This window comes from Typopeltis vanoorti, chromosome 25 (genome assembly GCF_054136105.1).
Source record: "Typopeltis vanoorti isolate ZY-2024b chromosome 25, IOZ_Tvanoo_1.0, whole genome shotgun sequence".
Classification (NCBI taxonomy): Eukaryota; Metazoa; Arthropoda; class Arachnida; order Uropygi; family Thelyphonidae; genus Typopeltis; species Typopeltis vanoorti.
This window is the reverse complement of record NC_143573.1, coordinates 78,879,927-78,901,380: the sequence shown is the minus strand read 5'-3', so window position 1 is coordinate 78,901,380 and position 21,454 is coordinate 78,879,927. Positions and strand designations below refer to the sequence as shown.

Here is a 21,454-nt window from a genome sequence, read left to right as displayed (position 1 = left end):
ATTCAGGAACGTATAAATCTATCTTCGTGCGGCCAAGCGCAGAGGATGCAAGCACCATTGAGCTACACTTGCAGACATTCTGTAAAACCTCTGGAATGAAATTTTTACTGAACATTTTTAAGAAACTTGCAAATGGTCAGTCAAATCGAGAAATTTGGGTTAGGGACTACGGCATCGCCGCAGATGTCTGCTCTACTTTATACCAGGGTGCAGGTTAAAGTCACTAATATTCTTGGTCTAGCCTGTATATGTTGGCTTAAGGTGGAGGCTAGCTGCTAACTAGTCATCGAAAGGTAGAGCTAAATGCCTCGTCTACTCCCTTTGTGTGATAAAATGCGCTAGCAGATTTATTTATTTATTTTTTACTTAATTCAATAGATTCATTTTCGAAGGTTTCAGCACTCAGTTTATTTTCCTGACACCAGTTTAATCGCATACTATTCTCGGAAAGCAACTAAGGTTCTTATTAAGTTTGAATCATTCCTCTTTAAATACCAAACATAGCATATCAGACAATTTCTTACCTTTCAATGATAACAGCGCAATTCATATGAATTGGAGCTCGTAATTTGTTTTTTAATGAATCCATTTCCAAAATCGGACTCTTTCCCTACCAATGGGCGGTTCGTTAACATGGCAGTCTACGGGAGACCGGAGCGGACGCATTTTTATGTGAGAGGTACCCCGTGTTCGTTCGCAATCGGATGTGACGTCACCAGAGGGGGATGAAACCAGAAGTTACGCCGGGTTGACGTCGCCGTGATGTGCAGTAGTACTGGAACTTGTGGCAAACCGTTGGTTAGGTTACGTTCCAGCGAGATGCTTTCCTCCTAACCTAACCTAACCATCGATTATAGTTGAGTAGAAACATTGCATTTGATTCGATTAGGTTAGTTTAGGTACCTAACCTAACCATCGATTGAGTAGAAAAATTGTATTTGATTCGGTTAGGTTAGGTACCTAAACTAACCTAACCATCGATCACAGTTGAGTAGATAAATTACATTTGATTCAGTTAGATTAGATTAGGTTAGGAGGAGGAAAGCATCTCGCTGGAATGTAACCAAACCAAACCAAACCAACGGTCTACTGCAAGTTCCTGTACTACTGCACGTCACGGCGACGTCAACCAGGCGTAACTTCTGGTTTCATCCCCCCTCTGGTGACGTCTCATCCCATTGCGAACGAACACGGGGTACCTCTCTCGTAAAAATGCGTCCGCTCCGGTCTCCCGTAGACTGCCATGTTAACGAACCGCCCGTTAACATGGCAGTCTAAGGGAAAGAGTCCGATTTTGGAAATGGATTCATTCAAAAACAAATAACGGGCTCCAATTTATATTAATTCCGCTGTTATCATTGAAAGTAAGAAATTGTTTGATATGCTACGTTTGATATTTAAAGAGGAATGATTCAAACTTAATAAGAACCACAACTAATGTATCACATTAGAAAGCTATCAAAAAATTAGTAAAATAAGAAGAAACGAGAAAAATCCTTCAAAGGAGATAAGGACTGCGTTATAAATGTTAAATTTTATATATACATTCCTTCATTTACTTTTGTTTCAATATATTTGATCATTAAACCTGTAATGCTTTTTGATTCTCAAAAGAAGTATGTGGAATTTTTGACTTAACTGTTTTGTGGAGTTGTGGCCCATCTGCTCCAAAACCTGACAGTTACTAATTGCCGAGAGTTACTCTATGCATGATTTTGATCGCGCTCTCGTGATCTTAACACCGAATTTTATAGTTGTTATAAATAATTTTTGGGTGATAAAACCTACATGCCGATGCTTACCATCAGCGAACTAAGGAATCGGGTGAAAAAAGATCCAGGGAAACTTATAGTCGGAGACTAAAATCGAAACTATAAAGGTCTGTCTTCTGATTGTCCAGCATGGTGGAATGAGAAACACTGCTAGGTTTAATCACATCATCGAAAATAAAGAAACGTTCATATATATATATATATATATATATATATATATGCGCCTATTTGTGAAAATTCCTTACGATCTGAAAGTGGATATACATGGATATCATTTCTGAAATTTGTGTAGTGGCTTATATGAATGGAAAGTTCCATCGACGAGTTTCGTTGGGACCACCATTATAATTTATCACTTGCAAGAATTCTTTAATTAAGAAAACTATTAGTTTATACTTTATAATTTAGTTTTGTAATTAGTCATGATAGAGAAGTACTTGTGAAAATAGTTGTTACCTTTGGTTAAGTAGAATTTTTTTTTTTTTCTGTGTTTATAGGTAAAGTTCTAGTCCCTGACTAAAGAAGTTCTTTGGCAGTATTTTACCAATCGTTCACAAGTTAGTCGACCTTCAATACAGTAAATTCCCCCTTTAAAACACGCTTTTAAACTTACAAAAAATGCTGCACGATTCACGCTATTCAGACCTAATGTATTCCTTTCAGAAGCTACTACTACAAGATGGCTGCATTTCTTTATCATAATCTTTCTCTGAAGACTTTATTGACATAGCCTTGAGTCCATTATCACTGATGACTAAAAGATGGTAGCAGATGCCTATCGGTCTCCCAAAAGTTAGGGTGAACAGGGGATCCCCCTATCCTCTTTGAGAATAAAAAGAATTTTCAATTTCTTTTTTTTTAAATTGTTACAAATTTTGCAATTCATGCAAACTTTTTAATAACTTCAACATCACAAAGAAGAAACGATATATGATAATGTATTAAGCTCATATTTCGAACTATTTGAAACTGGTTTCTTATAAGACAAAGTCATGCCACAAAAAACAATCATTATTAAGTAACTACGAAAGAAAACATAAATATATAAAAATCGCTCATGCCTTTCACTTCTTTTTCTTTACAGGAAGTAGACAAGATTATTTTTCTCTTATCAAACTTTTGGAGACTGACGAGGAAGCTCAGTCTTGACCGGTAGAGAGATAGCTGGCACAAGACTATCACTTAATAAGGGCGTCCAGTGAAGAGACAGCTGGGTGACAAGTGCCGCCATCTCAGGGTTCCAATACTATATTTTTATGGTCTGGAATTGCGTAAGTTCTACAGTCGATTTTCTTGAGTTTTCGAATTCCCTTATAGGGAAAAGACAGTCTATTCCTTATAAGGAAATTAAAGGCGTTAGAGGAATTTATTTACTTTTTTGTAAACATAATTATCTTGGTAAAAGAACCTATTTGTTTCTTAATGCCCTGTGACTTTAAATTGTTAGCTGCCTGAGCGTCTCTTTACTTTTGATATTTACGGTCGGGAATTCTTCTCTTTCTGATGTTATCTGGGTTGTACATCAGCAATTGAAATCCTAGGGACACTCAAGGCATCATTTTTGTTGAAATTTATTGATTGATAAACATTTGGCAGTCTTCCTTGATTTACGTTTGTACCAGTTTTGGCCCAAAATAAAGACTGGATACCTTTCCAATCAGTCTGGTGTCATGTTTCTAGTTCATGGTCAGAAAGATCTGCTTTTATGTGACACAGTATTTGATGTGTCGTTTATGTTCTTTTCGTTTTGGGAATCTACGGACTGATTTGCTTATGTCGGGTAGACTACAGGCGAAACGGATCTGTATACACCTATGAGTGGACAGGGAAGAAAGGGAAACGTTAGAAGAGCATAATATAGTTTTTATTTTCATTGTTGGCTTAAATGTGGCCTAAATGTTTAGCATATCATCTAATCTTTGGGATTATCCTCGTATATAGGGATGGCCATGACCTTATTGTAATTTTTTTTTTAATTTTTGATTGTATTTTGAGGAATATTCTATGGATTGTTTTTTCTATAGCCATTTTAATGTTTTTCTTGTTATATCAAATTCATTTTTCAGAGCAAAGTGTTAAGGGTCTATTTTTAGGGTGCTAATAAGACATATTTTCTTTGTAGGATGGTGATATGAGTCTCTGTGTGTTGTGGTGGTTTGCGAGAGATACAGTCCATGTGTAACAAGTGTATCTTGAAAAGGAAGTGTGTTATTGTTTTGAAATTCACTGGTGATTTGAATGCATCTCTGTTGCTTGTTAATGTGGAAATCCTTTAACGTTTTGCGGCCGTGGGACCAAATGGCACCAATCATTTCATAATCTCTATAATTTTCATACCACACATCCTGTTGGTAGTAACCTTTGTGCTTTCTCAAAAGGTTCAACTTCATTCTCTTGCGTATTCTGAACTGTATAAGGTTCCTGCAGCTTGCTACTTTCTACATTAAAAAAAAGTTAAAAACTACATTCGCGTTCATCTGTGGCAACTCAGGACTGGTAAACCAAGCTTTGAGTACTCTTTCACATAGTATTAATGCAAGAAGACAACTGTGGTACCACTGTTCTCTATAGATCTGATAAAATATTTTAGGAATCAGCACCAGCTATGAAACAATACCCAAATTAGTTTCAATAGCTTTTGTTGCATGTCCGGTTTTTGAATTTTCTGCAAGAGACAATTTCGTATTCAAAGTTTCATAAGTGCAGAAATATTGTATAGTAATGAATATATCTATTGGCATAAGAGGAAGTATATGTCTTATGATATTCAGATAAGGTAAAAATATTGTAATATTTCAATATGTAACTTATGTTAAATGGCAAAATAACTGCTCAAAAGATTGCACAGGACTCTAGGTAAACATAGATATTTGGCATGTTATCATGTTGTAAATGAAAATTGTTAACTAAAATAAGCATGCTATGTACTTATTGTATATATGTAGATAGTTCGTCCGAATGTATATAGAAGCTTTTGAGAAAATAAAATATTCTCAGTGGATGTGGCGTTTGCACACCACGGCGCTTGGCCGCACGAAGGAAGACTTGGTTTTGAGTCTAGTCGTCGACTAGAGGAAAATTTTCTAATCCTTTTTTCGACCGGTTCCCGAGTTAGTCGATCTCTGGCACGGGCAAGCGGGTTTTTCGTCCCGTAAACTCAAGAAAATCGACCGTAGAACCCACATTATTTCCGACATTAAATATATTGTGTTAGGGTTAGGGTCCACGAGATGGCGGCACATTTGAGCCGTCTCTCTTCACTGTGTACTGCTTAATTAGTGATAACCTTGGGCCATCTATCTGTGATTGGTACCAGTGGAGATTGAACTGCCCACTCGGTCTCCAAAAGTTAGATAGGGCTAAATGGCCTCGCCTACACCCCGTATACGGGAATAAAAAAAAAAAAAAAAAAGGGTTAGCTGATTTTTTTTTTTTTTTTTTTTTAGCTGATAAGCTTGGTTCTTGCAATTAACTTCGTTTTAGATCCAGTTTATAATGAATACATCATTAACTCATTATTAGTTACAATATGAATTGTTTCCACAATAAACTGATTTTTTTTGTTTGTTTTATCACAGTTGTATTTATGCTCAGAACATCCCTGTTAGAATTCCAGTGAAATATACTCTCAATCAACGATTTATTTTCTTTCCGCGTGTTTATACCATGAATCACTGTCAGTAATGACCAGTACAACCAAGTCTGTGAATTAGTGTATAGTTTTGTTGTCTTCGAAGAACCGAGCTTTTAAATCCGCTTTCCAGTTATGGATTTTATCTATGGCACAGAAGGTTTAGATAAATTACGTTTCCTATTTTAAAAAAATCCTACTGAAAATAATTATGTTATGACTAGAAATCAAATATTTCCTACTTATGGAATATTTTATTTTTAAGAACACTGCTGTGGTTTGTACTTTCATATTTTTCACACACACAACAGGTTGTACACCTATAACTCATGGGTATGGATACTATTTTGGGAAATGGTGTCCATACCAATGGGTTATAGGTCTACAACCTGTTTGTATGTGTCAAAAACATGAAGGCACAAAGTGAAACTCCTACTCTGGCGAACATGATATGTCTTTCAGGCCTAGAAATGAAATGCCTAGAAATTAAAAATTTCCTACTTATGGGATTTTTATTTTTAAGAACGCTACTGTGCTTTGTGCCTTCATATTTTTCACACACACAACAGGTTGCACACCTATAACCCATTAGTATGGATACCATATTAATGAGAAAAGTATCAGTCATGTAGGTAATACCTTGGGTATTATTATACCATCAAATTGGAATAGTGGAGTGATCGTAATCATTAGAAAAGGAAGTTTTAATGAGGTTTCGGTTTGAGTTAAATAAGAAGGGGACCTTTATGGTATATTTGCAATTAGTGCTGATTAAGATGAAATGAAAATTGGGAGGGGGGGTAAATAGTGGTTTTGTTCTGAGGATGGGGAATAAATTTATGTTCAGTCATGAATAACAGCATACTGCTTACATTCCTCCCAGCTTGGACAGCCAAAGTGGAAAAGGAACGCCATTAATCAGTCCTCAGAAATAAATATTCCCGGAGGTGTGCAATTTTCAGAAGTTAGAACAAACAAATACTAAATAATTGGTTTAAAAATTTTGCTCCAGAGAATGTCATATTTGCCTTTTTTTAGATTAGAAATGTGTGCCCAACGAACCCACAGGAAACTCTTTTATGAAAGAAAGAATTGTGAAGTGTAGTTTGGATAGCTCGAAGAAAACTGTAGTTATGGTCGTTATTTAAGGTTTGCTTAAAATTCATCCACGGTTCACTGGTTTTTGTGCAGAAATCCATTGGACCTCTTTTTTATGATGAATCAATGGAGGCTACAACTTCATACGGCTTATAATACATAGAGTTTCGCAGAGAAGAATAATTTTAGTGATAATTATCGCTAGGTTCTCCTATTTAATACAGATTTTTTAAAAAAAAAAAGTATATAATCTGCTAATTTCAAATAACATGACAGTTATTTCAATTGGGAAAAAAATATAAATTTCTTTCCCAGTTTAAACTTGCTCCTCAACTTGGATGTTGGTATTAATTAATATCTACATTCGCAATTTGTTGGGTTAGCACTACACCATCTCAAAACAAGAGCTATACTTTTTTTGTCTTTCGTAATGGTTGGATCGCTGTATGTTGCAAGATTTCAAGAAAAGATAGCGATCTCTTAGTAGAATAAGATGGAGGTTTGACCTATGAACCTCCCATTAGAGGTATACATGTGGTATTCCTTCAATCCATTTCACTACTTTGCTTGAAAGAATTAACAGAGCAAAATGTTTTTCAAAAAAAAAATCAGCTAACGCCTATGTTGTTCCCGTATAGGAAGTAGGCAGGGCCGTTTACCCTATCTAACTTTTGGAGACTGAGTATGCAGTTCAATCTCCACTGGTAGCCAATCTGTGAGATAGCTGGCCCAAGACTATCATTGATTCATCGGTACGCAGTGAGGAAGGCGGCAAGCTAGTGCCGCCATCTCGTGGTCTCTAACCCTAACACAATATTTTTAATGTCTGAAAATAGTGTGGGTTCTACGGTCGATTATCTTGAGTTTACGGGACGAAATACCCGAGTTTCCGGGGGAAAAAAAAACTGCTTGCCCGTGCCAGAGATTGACTAACTCGGGAACCGGCAGAAAAAAGGCTTAGAAAAAGTTCCTCTGGTCGGCGACTAGATTTGAACCACCAAATCCTTTTTTCGTGCTGTCAAGCGCTGTAAATGCAAACGCCATTCATGAAAAATGATTTTCATGAATATTTTATTTTTGGGAGTGACTCTGAAGCCCAATATTTGATAGAATATGCATTCCAATGATGAGTATCCAATATAATTGATCGAACATTATTTAAATCCACATACAATGAAAATTACTAAAAACACGGTGCAATCACATACCTTCATTCTCATTTTTTGCTTGGTTAGTAGGCTAGCCACAACTAGTACCTTCAGAATGGCACATGATCATCGTTTGGATGATTCTTTAAGATGGTTGGCCTTTGGACGACCCGAAGCTGGCAAGTCGAACTCAATTTTGGCACGTTGTCTGAATGTGTCACGAAGTGTCTTTTCGGTAAGCAGTTTCAGGAGATAGGAACTTGGCCAACTTTTCTTATAAAGAGCTGGCCAAGGACACTTGAGGACTACATCGACCAAAACAGAGTGCTATCAGGATTTAACATCATGATGGAACTCTATGATGTCCAGTCACTGTGAAAAGCCTATGATGGCCAGCTGAAAACATTTTCAATTGGACTGTGTTAAGAAGGCTCATTTCAAGTGAATTCAACGCAAGAAAGCTAGTGGTTTGTATCCCTTTAATCAAAAACCACTGCAAAGTTTCGCAAAAATAGTGCCATGAACATGTAACTTGGAGTACTAACAAATAAGGTACAGTTCTCGTTTTTTTATATAGTTGGCAAAGGTTGGTCGATTGGTGGAGCTTCTGCTACTAATGGCTTAGTTAAGTAAGTTTGAGCGTGGTTAATAGTTGGAAGGGGACCAATCGTTCGATGCTGTTGGCACACTCTCCCTCGATGAGTCTTTGGACTCCCTGGAGGTGTCAAATAATAATAATTTTCCGGCCATCCCGTCGTTTTAATGAAAATGTCAATTTTGTCCCGTTTTAATTAAAACTATAAATATACTTTAATATTGGTCAATCATTAAAAAAAATCAGCTAATGCCTTTTATGTCCTTATAGGGAGTAGGCGAGGCCTTTATACCCTATCTAGCTGCTGGAGTCTGAGTGGGCAGTTAAATCTCCACCGGTAGCCAATCAGAGATAGCTGGCCCATGTCTATCACTAATTATAGCAGCCAACGATGAAGTGGCTGGCAAACAAGTGCTGCCATCTCTTGGTACCTAACCCTAACAAGATATGTTACTGTCTGAAATAATGTGGATACTACGGTCGATTTTCTTGAGTTTACGGGATAAAAAAGACGAGTTTCTGGGAGGAAAACCCCCTTGCCCGTGCCAGAGATCGACTAACTCGGGAATCGGTCGAAGAACGGCTTAGAGAAAGTTCCTCCACTCTGCGACTGGACTTGAACTTAAGTCTGACTTCGAGCGACCAAGCGCAGAGGACGCAAACTCACTTCCACTGAACTACACAGGCCTTATGACTCAAAGACTCATCGAGGGAGAGCGTGCCAATACCATCGAAAGATTGTTTCCCTTCCAACTACTAACCGTGCTCAATCTTGCTTAAGTTTTTTGCGAGCGATTAATAGCAGAGGCTCTACCAATCGGCCAACCTTCGCTGGCTTCAAAACCTATAATCGTATAACAATATCATCGTTACCAGTAATTTGTGTAACCACGGAGTCGCATTGTTCGATACTAAATATCAATGTCCGCAATGATTTATTCAGAGAAAATGAAAACATGTTGGCAACTCTTTCGCTTCTCAGACGCGGCGTTTGTTCTGCTGTAACGTGTTTTTGTTTTGCTTGTATGCTAACTTAAAAGTTTTTTAAAACTTTTAAGTCTTATATTTTAAAGCTTTAAATCTATCCTTGCAATGTCAAAGAGGCGAAAGTGCACTTTTAATGACGATCTCCATAAAGAATTCAAATTTATTAAACTAGACAAGCTCTGTAGTGATTGACCAAAAGTGGTATGCCAAAATTGTAATATCCATTATTCCGTTGATCATGGAGCCAGAAGCGACATCAACATCTACGTAGCCAGAAACATAAGGATGCTGAAAAGACTGTGGCTTCAGTTTAAAACATCGGCTCGTTTATGGTAAGACGTGATGGTGATAGCGAAAGTGATAAAATTGCAGCAAGTGAATCTCTTGTTGCTTATCATACTGTGGGTCACGGGCAAAGTTTTCGCGCAAATGGCTGCTTGTCGACATTGATCAATACAATTTATGAACCAAACTTTTCTTCAGCATGTACCAAATCAGAAATAATAATTACCAAAGTTTTATTACTATAGATATTGTAATAAAACTTTGGTAATTAGGATGGCAAAGTAAGACTTTTTTTTTATCGTCTTACTTTTTCATGAATACAGAATATTACCTAACCTCCATCCCGTTTTTGCCATCCCAATGTCCCGTTTTTGTCTCTAGGAAATATTGTCAGCCTATCCAACAGAGAAAAGGGTATTTATAGTAGAAGCAGTGTTCTCATTTCGTGCAGAATAATGATCAACGGCCGCATCACTCTTCATGTTTCCGAGACAGATCCTTAAATCCTATGTGCAAATTTGTAGTGGTGTGATTGGCCCAGGTTTTCTTTTCGCGCACGATAACGCCACTTCCCATGGACCTCAAGTATTGGAGTATCTTGAACACCATATCCAATGACTGTCGTAGCCAGCAGATCACGAGGCTTTAATCTTATTGAATATCTGTGGGATGCCCTTCGGCATAGTAATTACCTGCTGACATCCACCACCTCTGTTACTTGGTGATCAAAAGTCTGCTCTGGTGGAGGAATTGGATTTGTTGCCACAGAATCTTATAGACACCCTTATATCGAGCATGATTCACTGCTGTCAGGCCTAGTGAACCGTTAGAAGGGATAATACTGATATCATATAATCGTACTTTCGACATATTTTGACGACCCAGGCCTGTGTAGCTCAATAGAAGTGGCGTTTGGTCTGCACAGTACCAGGCTCCCTGAAGAAAGACCTACGTTCAGTTGTAATCGCCGACTAGAGAATCTTCTTCTAAGCCTTTCTTCCACCGGTTCTCGAGTTAGTCGATCTCCTGCAAGCGGGTTTTTTCTCCTGAAAACTTCCCTTAAACTCAAGAAAGTCGACAATAGAACCCACACTATTTCATACAAAAGGTATAGTGTTAGGATTAGGAACTTGCACTTCTCATCTGTCTCTTCACTGGATACCGTTTATAACAAGTAAATTTTGAACTTGGTATCTCTGATTGGCTATGGTGGAGATAGGCATAATCCTTCAGTCTCCAAAAGTTAGATAGCACTAAAAAAGCCTCCCTTACTCCCTAGAGGGGAATAAAAGGCGTTAGCGGATTTTTCTGTTATTGTTTAATTCTTTGGAATTCATTAAAGCGTTAACTGGTTTTTAAATATATATTGGTTCTCCTGTTCAAACATTTCTCCATCGATGAATCTTTGACTCCAGGAAATTTAATGTAATAATAATAATAATAATAATAATAATAACAATAATAATAATAGTCATAATAATAGTAGAGTATTAGTGGGCAGTAGTTTTAAGAAATCCATGCAAATCTTTGGACTGAAGTATTCGAGCAGTGCAGTGCAATCCTGGAAAAGTGCATTGCACTGCTCATGGCCTATTATTTTGATTGATGATCTTACCAACTTATTATTAATATTATTATTACGAGCAACTCCAGGGAGTCCTTAGACTCATCGAGGGAGGCCCCAAATCATGTTCATCACAACTATTCGACATTCACACAGTATCTATCATACCTTGCCTTAAACTCATTCACTGTCACAGCACCCACCACAGACTCTGGCAGCTTATTCCACTCATTCAGCACTCTAAAAGTAAAGAACCCAGCTCTAACACCCTTACTAATCACACTCTTTCTCAGTTTCCATGGATGTTCCCTAGTCCTCCCGCAACCAGCCCTGTTCTCAAAAATATCTTCTGAATTAATTTTTTAGAAACCCTTCAGTAATATGAATGTCTCAATCATATCACCCTCCTCCGCCTATCAACCAATTTTTGCAACCCACAAATCCTCAACCTGTTCTCATAACGTTCATTCCACAGACCTGCTATCATCTTGGTCACTGGCCTCTAGATCCTCTCAACCTCCTCCCCATCAAGAAGAAACCTAGCTGACCAAATCTGGGCACAGCAGTCGAGATGGGGTCTTATCAAGACTCGATACAGAGGAACAATGATATGCTTGTCTCTGCTCGTCAAAGTATTCTTCAGCAACCAAGTGATTTGATGAGCTGATTTGGCCACTCTTGCAATGTGCTTCCTAAACTTCAACTCTATCCACCAACACTCCTAAATCTCTTGCCTCATCAATTTCCTGGAGTACATTTCCACCAATGAAGTAAACTGCTGCTAATCTTTTCACCCCAAAATGTATAACCTTACATTTTGCCACATTAAATTGACATCCATTCTCCTTAGCCCAGACCTCCAATATATCCAAATCATTCTGCTAAATTTTGACATCATCTCCGTTCACTATTGCACTACCCAACTTTGCATCATCCGCGAACAAATGAACTGTTCCTCTCGTATCATTTCCTATATCATTAATATACAAAAATGATCCGGTTTCCTGCAGATATCAGCTTATATCAATAGAACTTGTCACTTACATTGTTGTTATTGTTGGAAATCACATCAGATGTAAACTTAGACTAGCAAACCAATGTATTATGTCTGGATACCTTAAAAGATATATAGACATAAAGCATTGGCTATAACAACAACACTGAATCCTGCTATATCTTGTCACTATCTGTTTCTTGTGATTGCTGTGTCCACATTTACTTGCTGATGAAATCATTGTGTGCTCTAAGTAAATTAAAATGCAGCGTTTTTTTTTTTAATGTATCCATATAGTATTTAATAACAAATTGTGTTACGTCACTTAACCGTGGCTGCACCACATTTCAATGTTTATTCATCGTCAGTTGTGATGAAAGTGAATAGGTGTCGTGACAACGCCGTCATCGAAGTATGGAGGATAGGGAAAAACTTTTTAACAATGAGTTATGGAAACGTTTCCATGATGGAAAAATAAGGAATGTTTATCCTCTTGCTAAATACTGTGATTTAATTAGCAAGATCAAGAGCGCTAAAGATCGACGCGTATATAACTCTCCAGAAGAATATTATCTCATAAGAAAATTTGTTGTTGCGAATGTTGGAACTCGTGAAGTGCTAGTTTGTCGCGATAAATTGACATTAAGTGGTTGTATCGGAGATAAACCCCCTACAGCTCGGGTATATGTTGCATTAGAAGATGTGTTTGGTGTTATAGAGAAAGCTCACCTTCAGACTAATCATGGAGGTAGAGACAGATTGCTCCGCACGTTGCATGCAGAGGGTTATTTCAATATTACAAGGGATACGATTGATCTTTATTTATCATTTTGTGAGCACTGTCGTCCAAAGAGGAAACGTAGTTTTATACGCTGTGAATCGAAAACAGTTTTACCCATTTGTCAAACAGCAATGCCTGTAGCCGAATCCTCGCTCTTGAAGGAAGTATTGGATCAGCAGGAACTCATTCATCCACTATTATCGGTGGAGATACCGAATGAGCCTGAAATAACGAAATCACCTTTTCGAACAGATAAAAAACATAAAACTTTTATGCGTGGTCGCGTTGATCTAGTGGATCTTCAGTACATTCCGGATGATGACTTTCATTTTGTAATGGTATTTCAAGATATCGCGTCTAGTTTTTGTGTATTGCGGCCTTTAAAAACTAGATATGCTGTTGAAGTAGCTAATCAGCTGCTGGATATATTTCTAATGTTTGGTGCTCCTCATGTACTGTACAGTAACAAGGGCGTTGAGTTTGTGATATCCGTTATTCGTGAAGTGAAATCACTTTGGCAGGATTGCGTTATGGTTAGTGGTCGCTCAGGTGTGGAATATTGTGATTCGTGGCACAGGGAAGATTGCTGTATCGAAATACAAGAATTGATAATTGAGTGGATGAAAGAAAACAGGTCACAAAAATGGAGTAATGGCTTGAAGTTTATACAGTTTGCAAAAAATACAGCTCTGAATGAGAAAACTGGGAAAATTCCCCATGAGAGCTTGTTTGGCTCCCCATCAAGAGTTGGACTTTCATCCTATTTAAATCTTTGTGATGGGTTTCATCAGTTAGAGACTGAAGATGACTTAGAAAACTGGCTTAATGCCAGAGAATCAAATGGTGTAAGTATGATACAGTTATGTCACAAAAAGATTACATACCAAATGAATATCAGTTTACTTAACTATTTTCACATTCATTTGTTATTTTTCCTCTGCATAAAATGCTTAAAAGAACAATGACATTATAATAATGATAACTCATGAATATTTTTTATTTTTGCTTATTATATTTTATTTTTATATACAATACAATACATCATATGAATATATAAAATGTTTTGATCATTTAACATATATCAAACTGATCTGTAATATGTTTTTAATATAACTGTGGTGTAGTAGTAGTATTCATTAATACACAAAAATGTTTGCTTATTGAAAATGAAAAAAAAAAGTGTTATAAGTGAACAGTTTATATCTTTTATAAATAAAGAGATGTCAGATGTCTTAAATTCTGACATCCCTTTTTTGTGAAGGTAATCGATTAGCATAACTACTCTCTTAGAAACTGCCAGTTTCTAAGAAGTATAGGCAGACTAGGAATTTAGCAGATTAAGTGAATGGATTGATGGTGCTATGCTGAATAAAACATTTCACTTTTAGCAAGTAAATCTTTAAGCTGATAAAAATGTTAACATCTTGCAACTGATATGCCTAATTTTGATGAGAATGAGTAACAACATGCTGGCAAAAATCATTAATTAGAAAGGCTACACTGTATATACTGTATGTATTACTGTTATGTCACACCACCAAGGGGTCCAAGGACTCATCAAAGGAGGCTATTTCTACTCTACCGCATACCCTCACCATTTTCATCACTTACCTAATCCACCAACTAATACAATACCTCTGCTGTCCACACCAATAATATTTATTGTCTGTAAATTGTGTATTTTCTCCTGGCCAGTTTGGTTGTGTGTGAGATGAAAAACTGGAGTTTCTTGGATAAAAAATCCAACTATCTCTGTGTGAGATCACCTAACTATATATACATATATATTTTTTAAATCATCTCCCCCATATATATACAGGGTGTTTCAAAAAGAATGACCTGATTTCAAATAATTATATTTAATAATGAAAATGTGGTACAGTTACAAAATAATAAATTACCAAGTATGAAGTAAGGCCTAAAGTTTCACTCACCACAATTACAACATGATACAAGTCGCATTCATTTGCGGTTCCTGGTTGCAGAGATATACAATTTTCAAATCAGGACATTCTTTTTGAAACACCCTATATATGGACATATGATTTATTTATTTTTATCAACCCCATACAAGGAGAAGCCCTAAAACCTATTGCCATGATAGTGCCATGTGGGCAAGTGGTTAGAATTTATTGACGTGTTTCTTAAAGACCTGAGGAATGTAATCATTGGGAGAAAACAGTATGGGGAAGACTTTTCCAAAAGGCAGAAGTGTAAAGAATGAAGGAGGAGAATGAGAAGTTGGTTCATTAAGTCTAAGCTGAACTGCATATGGATGTTCACCAGCAGCTGCTCTTATTATTCCTACACAATTAGAGGCAAGCAAAGGAAGGGTAATGTTATTTGTTGAAAATTTTCCACTCGGTTATACTGCAAATTAAAGATGCCTTTATCCAAGAATCCTTATATAATGTTGAAGAATCCAAAATTTGCACATGAAGTAACTTCACAACTGGGCAACTCGTATATAGTGGCTAATGACTTCACATCAATTGCTTTAGCATCCCATAATGCAAAGCACATATCCTTACAGACATGTATAATGTATGCATTATACATGTCTGTAAGTGATACCAAGGTTGGGGCCAATGTTGTTTAATTTGTATATAAATGATATAGGAAACGGCTTAAAGGGAGATATTCAGTTGTTTGCTGATGATGCAAAGTTGTGTAGTGCAATAAAAAATCAAGCTGATGTTGAAAGTTTGCAGGAGGATTTAAATAAGCTGGTAAAATGGGCAAAAGAAAATGGATGTCAGTTCAATGTGGAAAAGTGTAAAGTCTTGCATTTTGGGATTAAAAGATTACCAGCTGTGTACTACATAGATGGAAAGGTACTCCAAGAGATTGATGAGGCTAGGGACTTAGGGGTATTGGTAGATAAGGAGATGAAGTTCAGAGGACACATTGCTAAGGTGTCCAAGATTGCACATAGGATTACTTGGTTGTTGAGGAACACACTGACATCCAGAGATAAAGAGGTTATTATTCCCCTTTATAAAGCATTGATACTTCCACATTTGGATTACTGTGCTCAGGTCTGGTCACCTGGATTCCTTGGAGATGAGGAGGCTGTGGAGAGGGTTCAGAGAAGAGTGACCAAGTTGGTGAGTGATATAAAAAATGCTCCCTACATTGATAGATTGAGAGCTTGTGGATTGCAGAGATTGGCTGATAGGCGAAGAAGAGGGGATATGATAGAAACATTCAAATTACTAAAAGGTTTTTATAGGATTGATGCAGGGGAAATGTTTCAGCTGTGTGATAGTGATGGAAGAACAAGAGGTCATCTCTGGAAATTAAAGAAGAGTGTGGTTAACAAAGGTGTCAGAACAAGGTTTTTTGCCTGGAGGGTGGTGAATGAGTGGAATTCATTGCCTGACTTTGTTGTGAGCTCTTCATCTGTAAATGAATTCAAGAAGAGATATGACAGATATTGTTTTGCTAGTTTGGGTCTCCCGCGATGAGTCTACTGACTCCATGGAGATACCCGTAATAATAAATAATAATAATAAAAGGTTGAAGTAATGCAGAAGTCATATACAAGTAGCCAAAAGGTGTCACAGCTAACTACTAAAATACTCTAGATTAGAGATAGATGTTGAAAGTTTTTCCATTTGGTTATACTAAATTAAAGATGCTAAGAAATTATATTCTTGGTTTAATCCTTTATCCAAGTATCACTTCTGGGTTTCGCTCCCACTGACGAGAGCTCAATAAAGGTTTAAACTGTTCTGGGTAGTGACCCTTCCCGTAATATATAGCATTATACATGATAGAAAAGGATATGTGCTTTGCTGGGAGATTAAGGCAAGTGATGTGAAGTCATTAGCCTCAATATATGAGTTGCTCAGTTGTGAAGTTACTTCGCATGCAAACTTTGTTTGCTTACACTTGGATAAAAGATTAAACCAAGAATATAATTTTTTGACATCTTTAATTTAAGGGTAATGTTAGTTCAGTGGAGCAGTGTCCATAAAAATACCTATACAAAAGACATAATGCACCAACAGATCATCTGTGAGAAAGCAACTCTTGAGTAGTCATTGAGAGGAGTCAACAGTTAAGCAAATTGCTCTCTTCTGAATATAATCAAGCGTATTCTAAAGTTCAGATATGACATGCAAACATGATAAAGATATGAATGTCTTCAAACATGGTTATGTGTGGCTAAGGGGTGGAAAAATATGCTTTTGGTTCAGACCTTTTGATTATGTCTTGGGAGGGAAAGAGATAGTTCTACCACAAGGCCAAATAGATTGCATATCTAATTACAAAAATAGGCTAGGTGGTAATTTACTATTTCTATACACAAATGCCAGGTGCATCAGAAACAAAGGGGTTGAGTTTGTTGTTTTATTGAATATGATGTTGCCTAAGATTGTTGGCATTGAAATCAGGCTATCACAATCAGATATAGTAACTGGGACCAGATCGAGTGTAATGGGTATACTACTTTTAGGAGAGAGGAGAGGAGTACTACTGATATCAGATGACTTAAGTCCAGTTAGGGTAGAAATGCAGTGCTAGAAACCAATGATAGTAACAATGTCCCATGTAGCAGTGAGTTTGAGTCTCTGGTATGAAGTGGAGGCTAACAAAATAAAATATATGGTGAGGTGTTGCCTGGTGACCTGGTGGCTCAGTTTCAGGGGGATGAAGAAATGCATCAAGAATTTAGCCTTATAGCTACCAAACGAGTGATCATTATGGGTTACTTTAAGTTTCCAAACATTGATTGGGTATATGAGAAATCTTGTGGTAACAAAGTGAAATTATTTATTGAATTGTTGTGAGACAACTTTCTCAAGCAGCATGTGAAAGAAAGAACTCAAAGTCAAAGAATATTGAATTTTCTTATATTGTCAGAAGGGATCCCTTAAGAATATTGCTATTTTACCACCAGTTGGTGACAGTGATAATGCTGTGCTTACTTAGGAAGTATCTGATTGTATTGATGTTCCGATTAGAACAGGTTACATGTTGAACTACAAAGCTGGAAATTATGACCAACTTAGGAAATACTATCTTTGGTTCTATGGTATCAGTTACTGAATGGAAAAATATCAACAATGCATGAGAATCTTTGAAAAAGGGTTTAAATGAGGTAGTATCTGAATGTATCCCTAGTGTTCGAAGAATAAGTAGGTTGGGAGTGAAATGGATGTGCAACCTTATTAAGCAAGAGACCCACAAGATGATGATGATGTGGAAGGAATATTGTGAGAATATGAGTGAGAGGGAGTTATGAATTATATAAAGCTCAGGCCAGAAAAATAACAAGTATTGTGTGAAAAGCTAAATGGGAGTAAGAAATTAGCGATGCAAACTAAAGGTAATCCAGTAATTGGATTACCTTTATCCAATGTGGCATAACAATAATTTTATTGTTATGCCACAAACAAAAAAAAATGTGCTACTGCTACATTGAATCAGGAGTTAGAGGTTCATGAAAATGAAGTTGAAGAGCTGTTGCATAACCTGGATGAGAATTTGTCAATAGGGGCAGATGGAATATCAGCCCATTTGCTAAAGGAATGTTCAACCGAATTGGCTAGACCTTTCACATCTTTGTATAACTTGAGTCTCATCTCAGGAATGATGCCACAGGAATGGAAGGAATGTATGATAGTTCCATTGTACAATTGTGGTGCAAAAACTGATGTCTGACTGACAGACAGATATTAAAGAGTGGTATACAGTGGGTGTGAATCTGCAAGATTTAATGACCAGTGGTGTACCTCAAAGTTCAGTCCTTGGGCCATTATTGTTCAATCTATACATTAATGACATCGAGCAGGGTCTAGCATCAGATGTGCAATTGTTTACCAATGATGCAAAGATAGGCAGGGCAATCAGGGATGCTACTGATATTCAGCACTTACAAAATGATTTGAATAAGCTGGAAATTTGGGCAAACAAAAATGGCTGTCAGTTAAATGTTAGTAAGTGTAAACCCACTTCGTGCCACATTGTGCACTTTGGCATTATGAGATTTCAAGCGACATATTATATTGGCAGGGTTATGCTACAAGAAACTGAAGAGGCAAGGAATCTTGGCATATTGTTGGATAGGAATTTGAAGTTCAAAGATCACATAGCCAATGTTGCAAATACAACTCAGAGGATAATTGCGATGTTGAAGCGAACCTTGACATCCAAGGATAAGGAAGTCATTTTGTCATTTTATAATGCTCTGATAAGACCACATCTGGATTATTGTGCACAGATTTTGTCTCCCAGATTCCATGGGGGGGTAAAGAAGCTGTGGAAATGGTGCAAAGAAGAGTGACAAAGATTATATCTGGATTATGGGATATAGATTATGAGGACAGATTGCAAGTATGTAGATTAAAGATTAATAGGAGAAAGAGGGGTGATATAGTAGATGTCTATGAACTTTTGAATGGATGTTATAGGATATCTATCGTCTAACGAAATTTTTCGTTATAAAGAGGTGGGAGAGAGAACATGCGGGCATCCATGGAAGCTAAGTTTGTTCTTTGTCAAGAAAGGGATAAGAGCTAGGTTTTTTTCTCACAGAGCAGTGAGTGGAATAGTTTTCCTTTATGGGGTAGTGAGTGCATCTAGTATGAGTGAATTTCAGGGAAGTATGACAGCTGGTTTGGGTAATTTATACCCTCCCTCGATGAGTCCTTGACTCCCTAGAGGTCTCAGATAATAATATATATATATATATATATATATTGCAGCTATTGCCTTCACATCAGTTGCTTCAGTGCCTCATAATGCACAGCACATTCCCTTTCAGACATGTATGCTGCTTTATATTATGGGAAGGACCCCTACCTAGATCAGATTTGATTTTTATTGGAAACTGATACCGAAATATACTGAGATTAATCAATGCAGAAATTATATTTTCCATATACCAGTAGTAAAATAGTGTATCACCATTTTATTAAAATACTCTTGATCAGAGATGACTGTAAAACGTTTTTCACTTGGTTGCATTGTAAATTATACTTGACAATAAATGACGTTGCTTATTCCTTTTTACTAAGTGTAAATGACGTTGCTTATTCCTTTTTACTAAGTGTAAGCAAAGTTTACACTTGCAGCATTTTTATGACTTGGTTTATATATTGAGGGCTGTTAAATTCAGATCATTTGCCTGAGTATTCTATAATACATATCAATATACACATCTCAAAGGGAGTGTGCTGTGCATTATGAGCTATTGAGGCAAATGATGTAAAGTCAGCAGCCTCTGTTTACAAGTAGATTTGTGAAGTTGATTAGATTATCTTAGGCAGCGGTTAAATTCAGCCGGGGCTCGGACCCCAGAACTTTTTTATGCATTGGACCCAGAACATTTTTCTGTCATTTTTCATTTTTCGGTATTTAAGCCTAATGCGAAACAGACAGCAATGGCAGGTTATTAAGACGTGCATGTGATCGGTGCAGTATTAACAAAAGATCACACGACCGAAAGATAAAAGCATAGCCGACAATTGAGTTGAAATGCTAACTCTCTTCAACTGAATTCCATATGTGAAATTGCCATAACAACATTCACTATATATATATATATTTCTTAGTTTTAACATGTTCAGTTGAATTTTATTGCTGCTTTGGGGCAGGCAAACTCGCACACATCTAATTAATAACAATAGTTTTTAGAGAGTTTGCACAGGCAAACTTAGATACTGTGTTTGCCTGTGCAACATATCGTTTTGCTTGAGTCTATACAGCATAGTTTCTGTATGAGGAGACATGTGATTCATTAATTAGTGTCGTTTTTATCCCAGTTGTCTCTAATTGCACTATTTGTTGAGAAATATATTACACAGACTGCTCATACCTTATTCACTGACGTAATAAAAGTACTTGTTTTTCTTGCCTCTGCAAGCGAGTGACTATCACTTGACGTGAACGTATTTAAGCTTTTTTTCATGTGCAAGATATATGTGAAACTTTTTAAATTCTTTTTTCAAAAAGTAAAATCAGGGGTGCGAGTTATATTCGATTAAGTACTGTATTTCAACTAAGAATAAGTACATTGGTATCTTCTTTAAATGGAAAAATAGCTTTGATGACAGTGATAATACAAAACAAGTTTGTAATGACGGTTTGTAATGTGTGTAGTTTCCGAAGAGAAAGAGGTCTGTAACGAATCCACAGAATGCACAGAATTCCCATCAGTTGCAAGGCAATAATATTAATACTTTGAACAAAAGGAGAGATTTGCTGACTTGCTGGACACTCGACCAGTGGATCGCATTTCAAAGGTAAATACAATTGGTTATTTTGTAGGAACATTTTTCTGTTTTGTGACTTTTCTTCCTTTACGGTAATTATGCCTACATTATTGTGTTATTATTCAACAATTGTTTACAGTTTTGAATGTGTATATAAAGTCAATATCAACAGTCGCCTGGTTACGATTGCATGATGAAAGGGATGGGGAGATTTGGAGCTTCCCCAGGATAGCATTCAAAGGTAAATACAATTGGTTATTTTATATAGGGTCCTGGAACTTATTCGTTTAGAATTTAACCACTGACCTTAGGTAAAAAAATTAATCAAGAATAAAATTTAAAGTAAAATTTTCTTTGTAACCAAGTGCAAAGACTTT

At 36.7% G+C, this 21,454-nt stretch overlaps 1 protein-coding gene across 1 annotated transcript in view; it reads left to right on the top strand.

Moving 5' to 3' along the window:
• Positions 1–12,488: 12,488 nt before the first annotated feature.
• The window catches only part of LOC150092873 (KRAB domain-containing protein 2-like), a 105,004-nt gene continuing 96,038 nt past the window's right edge, over positions 12,489–21,454 (top strand). The window contains exon 1 of the mRNA XM_090414611.1: positions 12,489–13,700. Coding sequence (XP_090270737.1) covers positions 12,489–13,700 — 1,212 coding nt within the window. The remainder of the gene's footprint in view (positions 13,701–21,454) is intronic.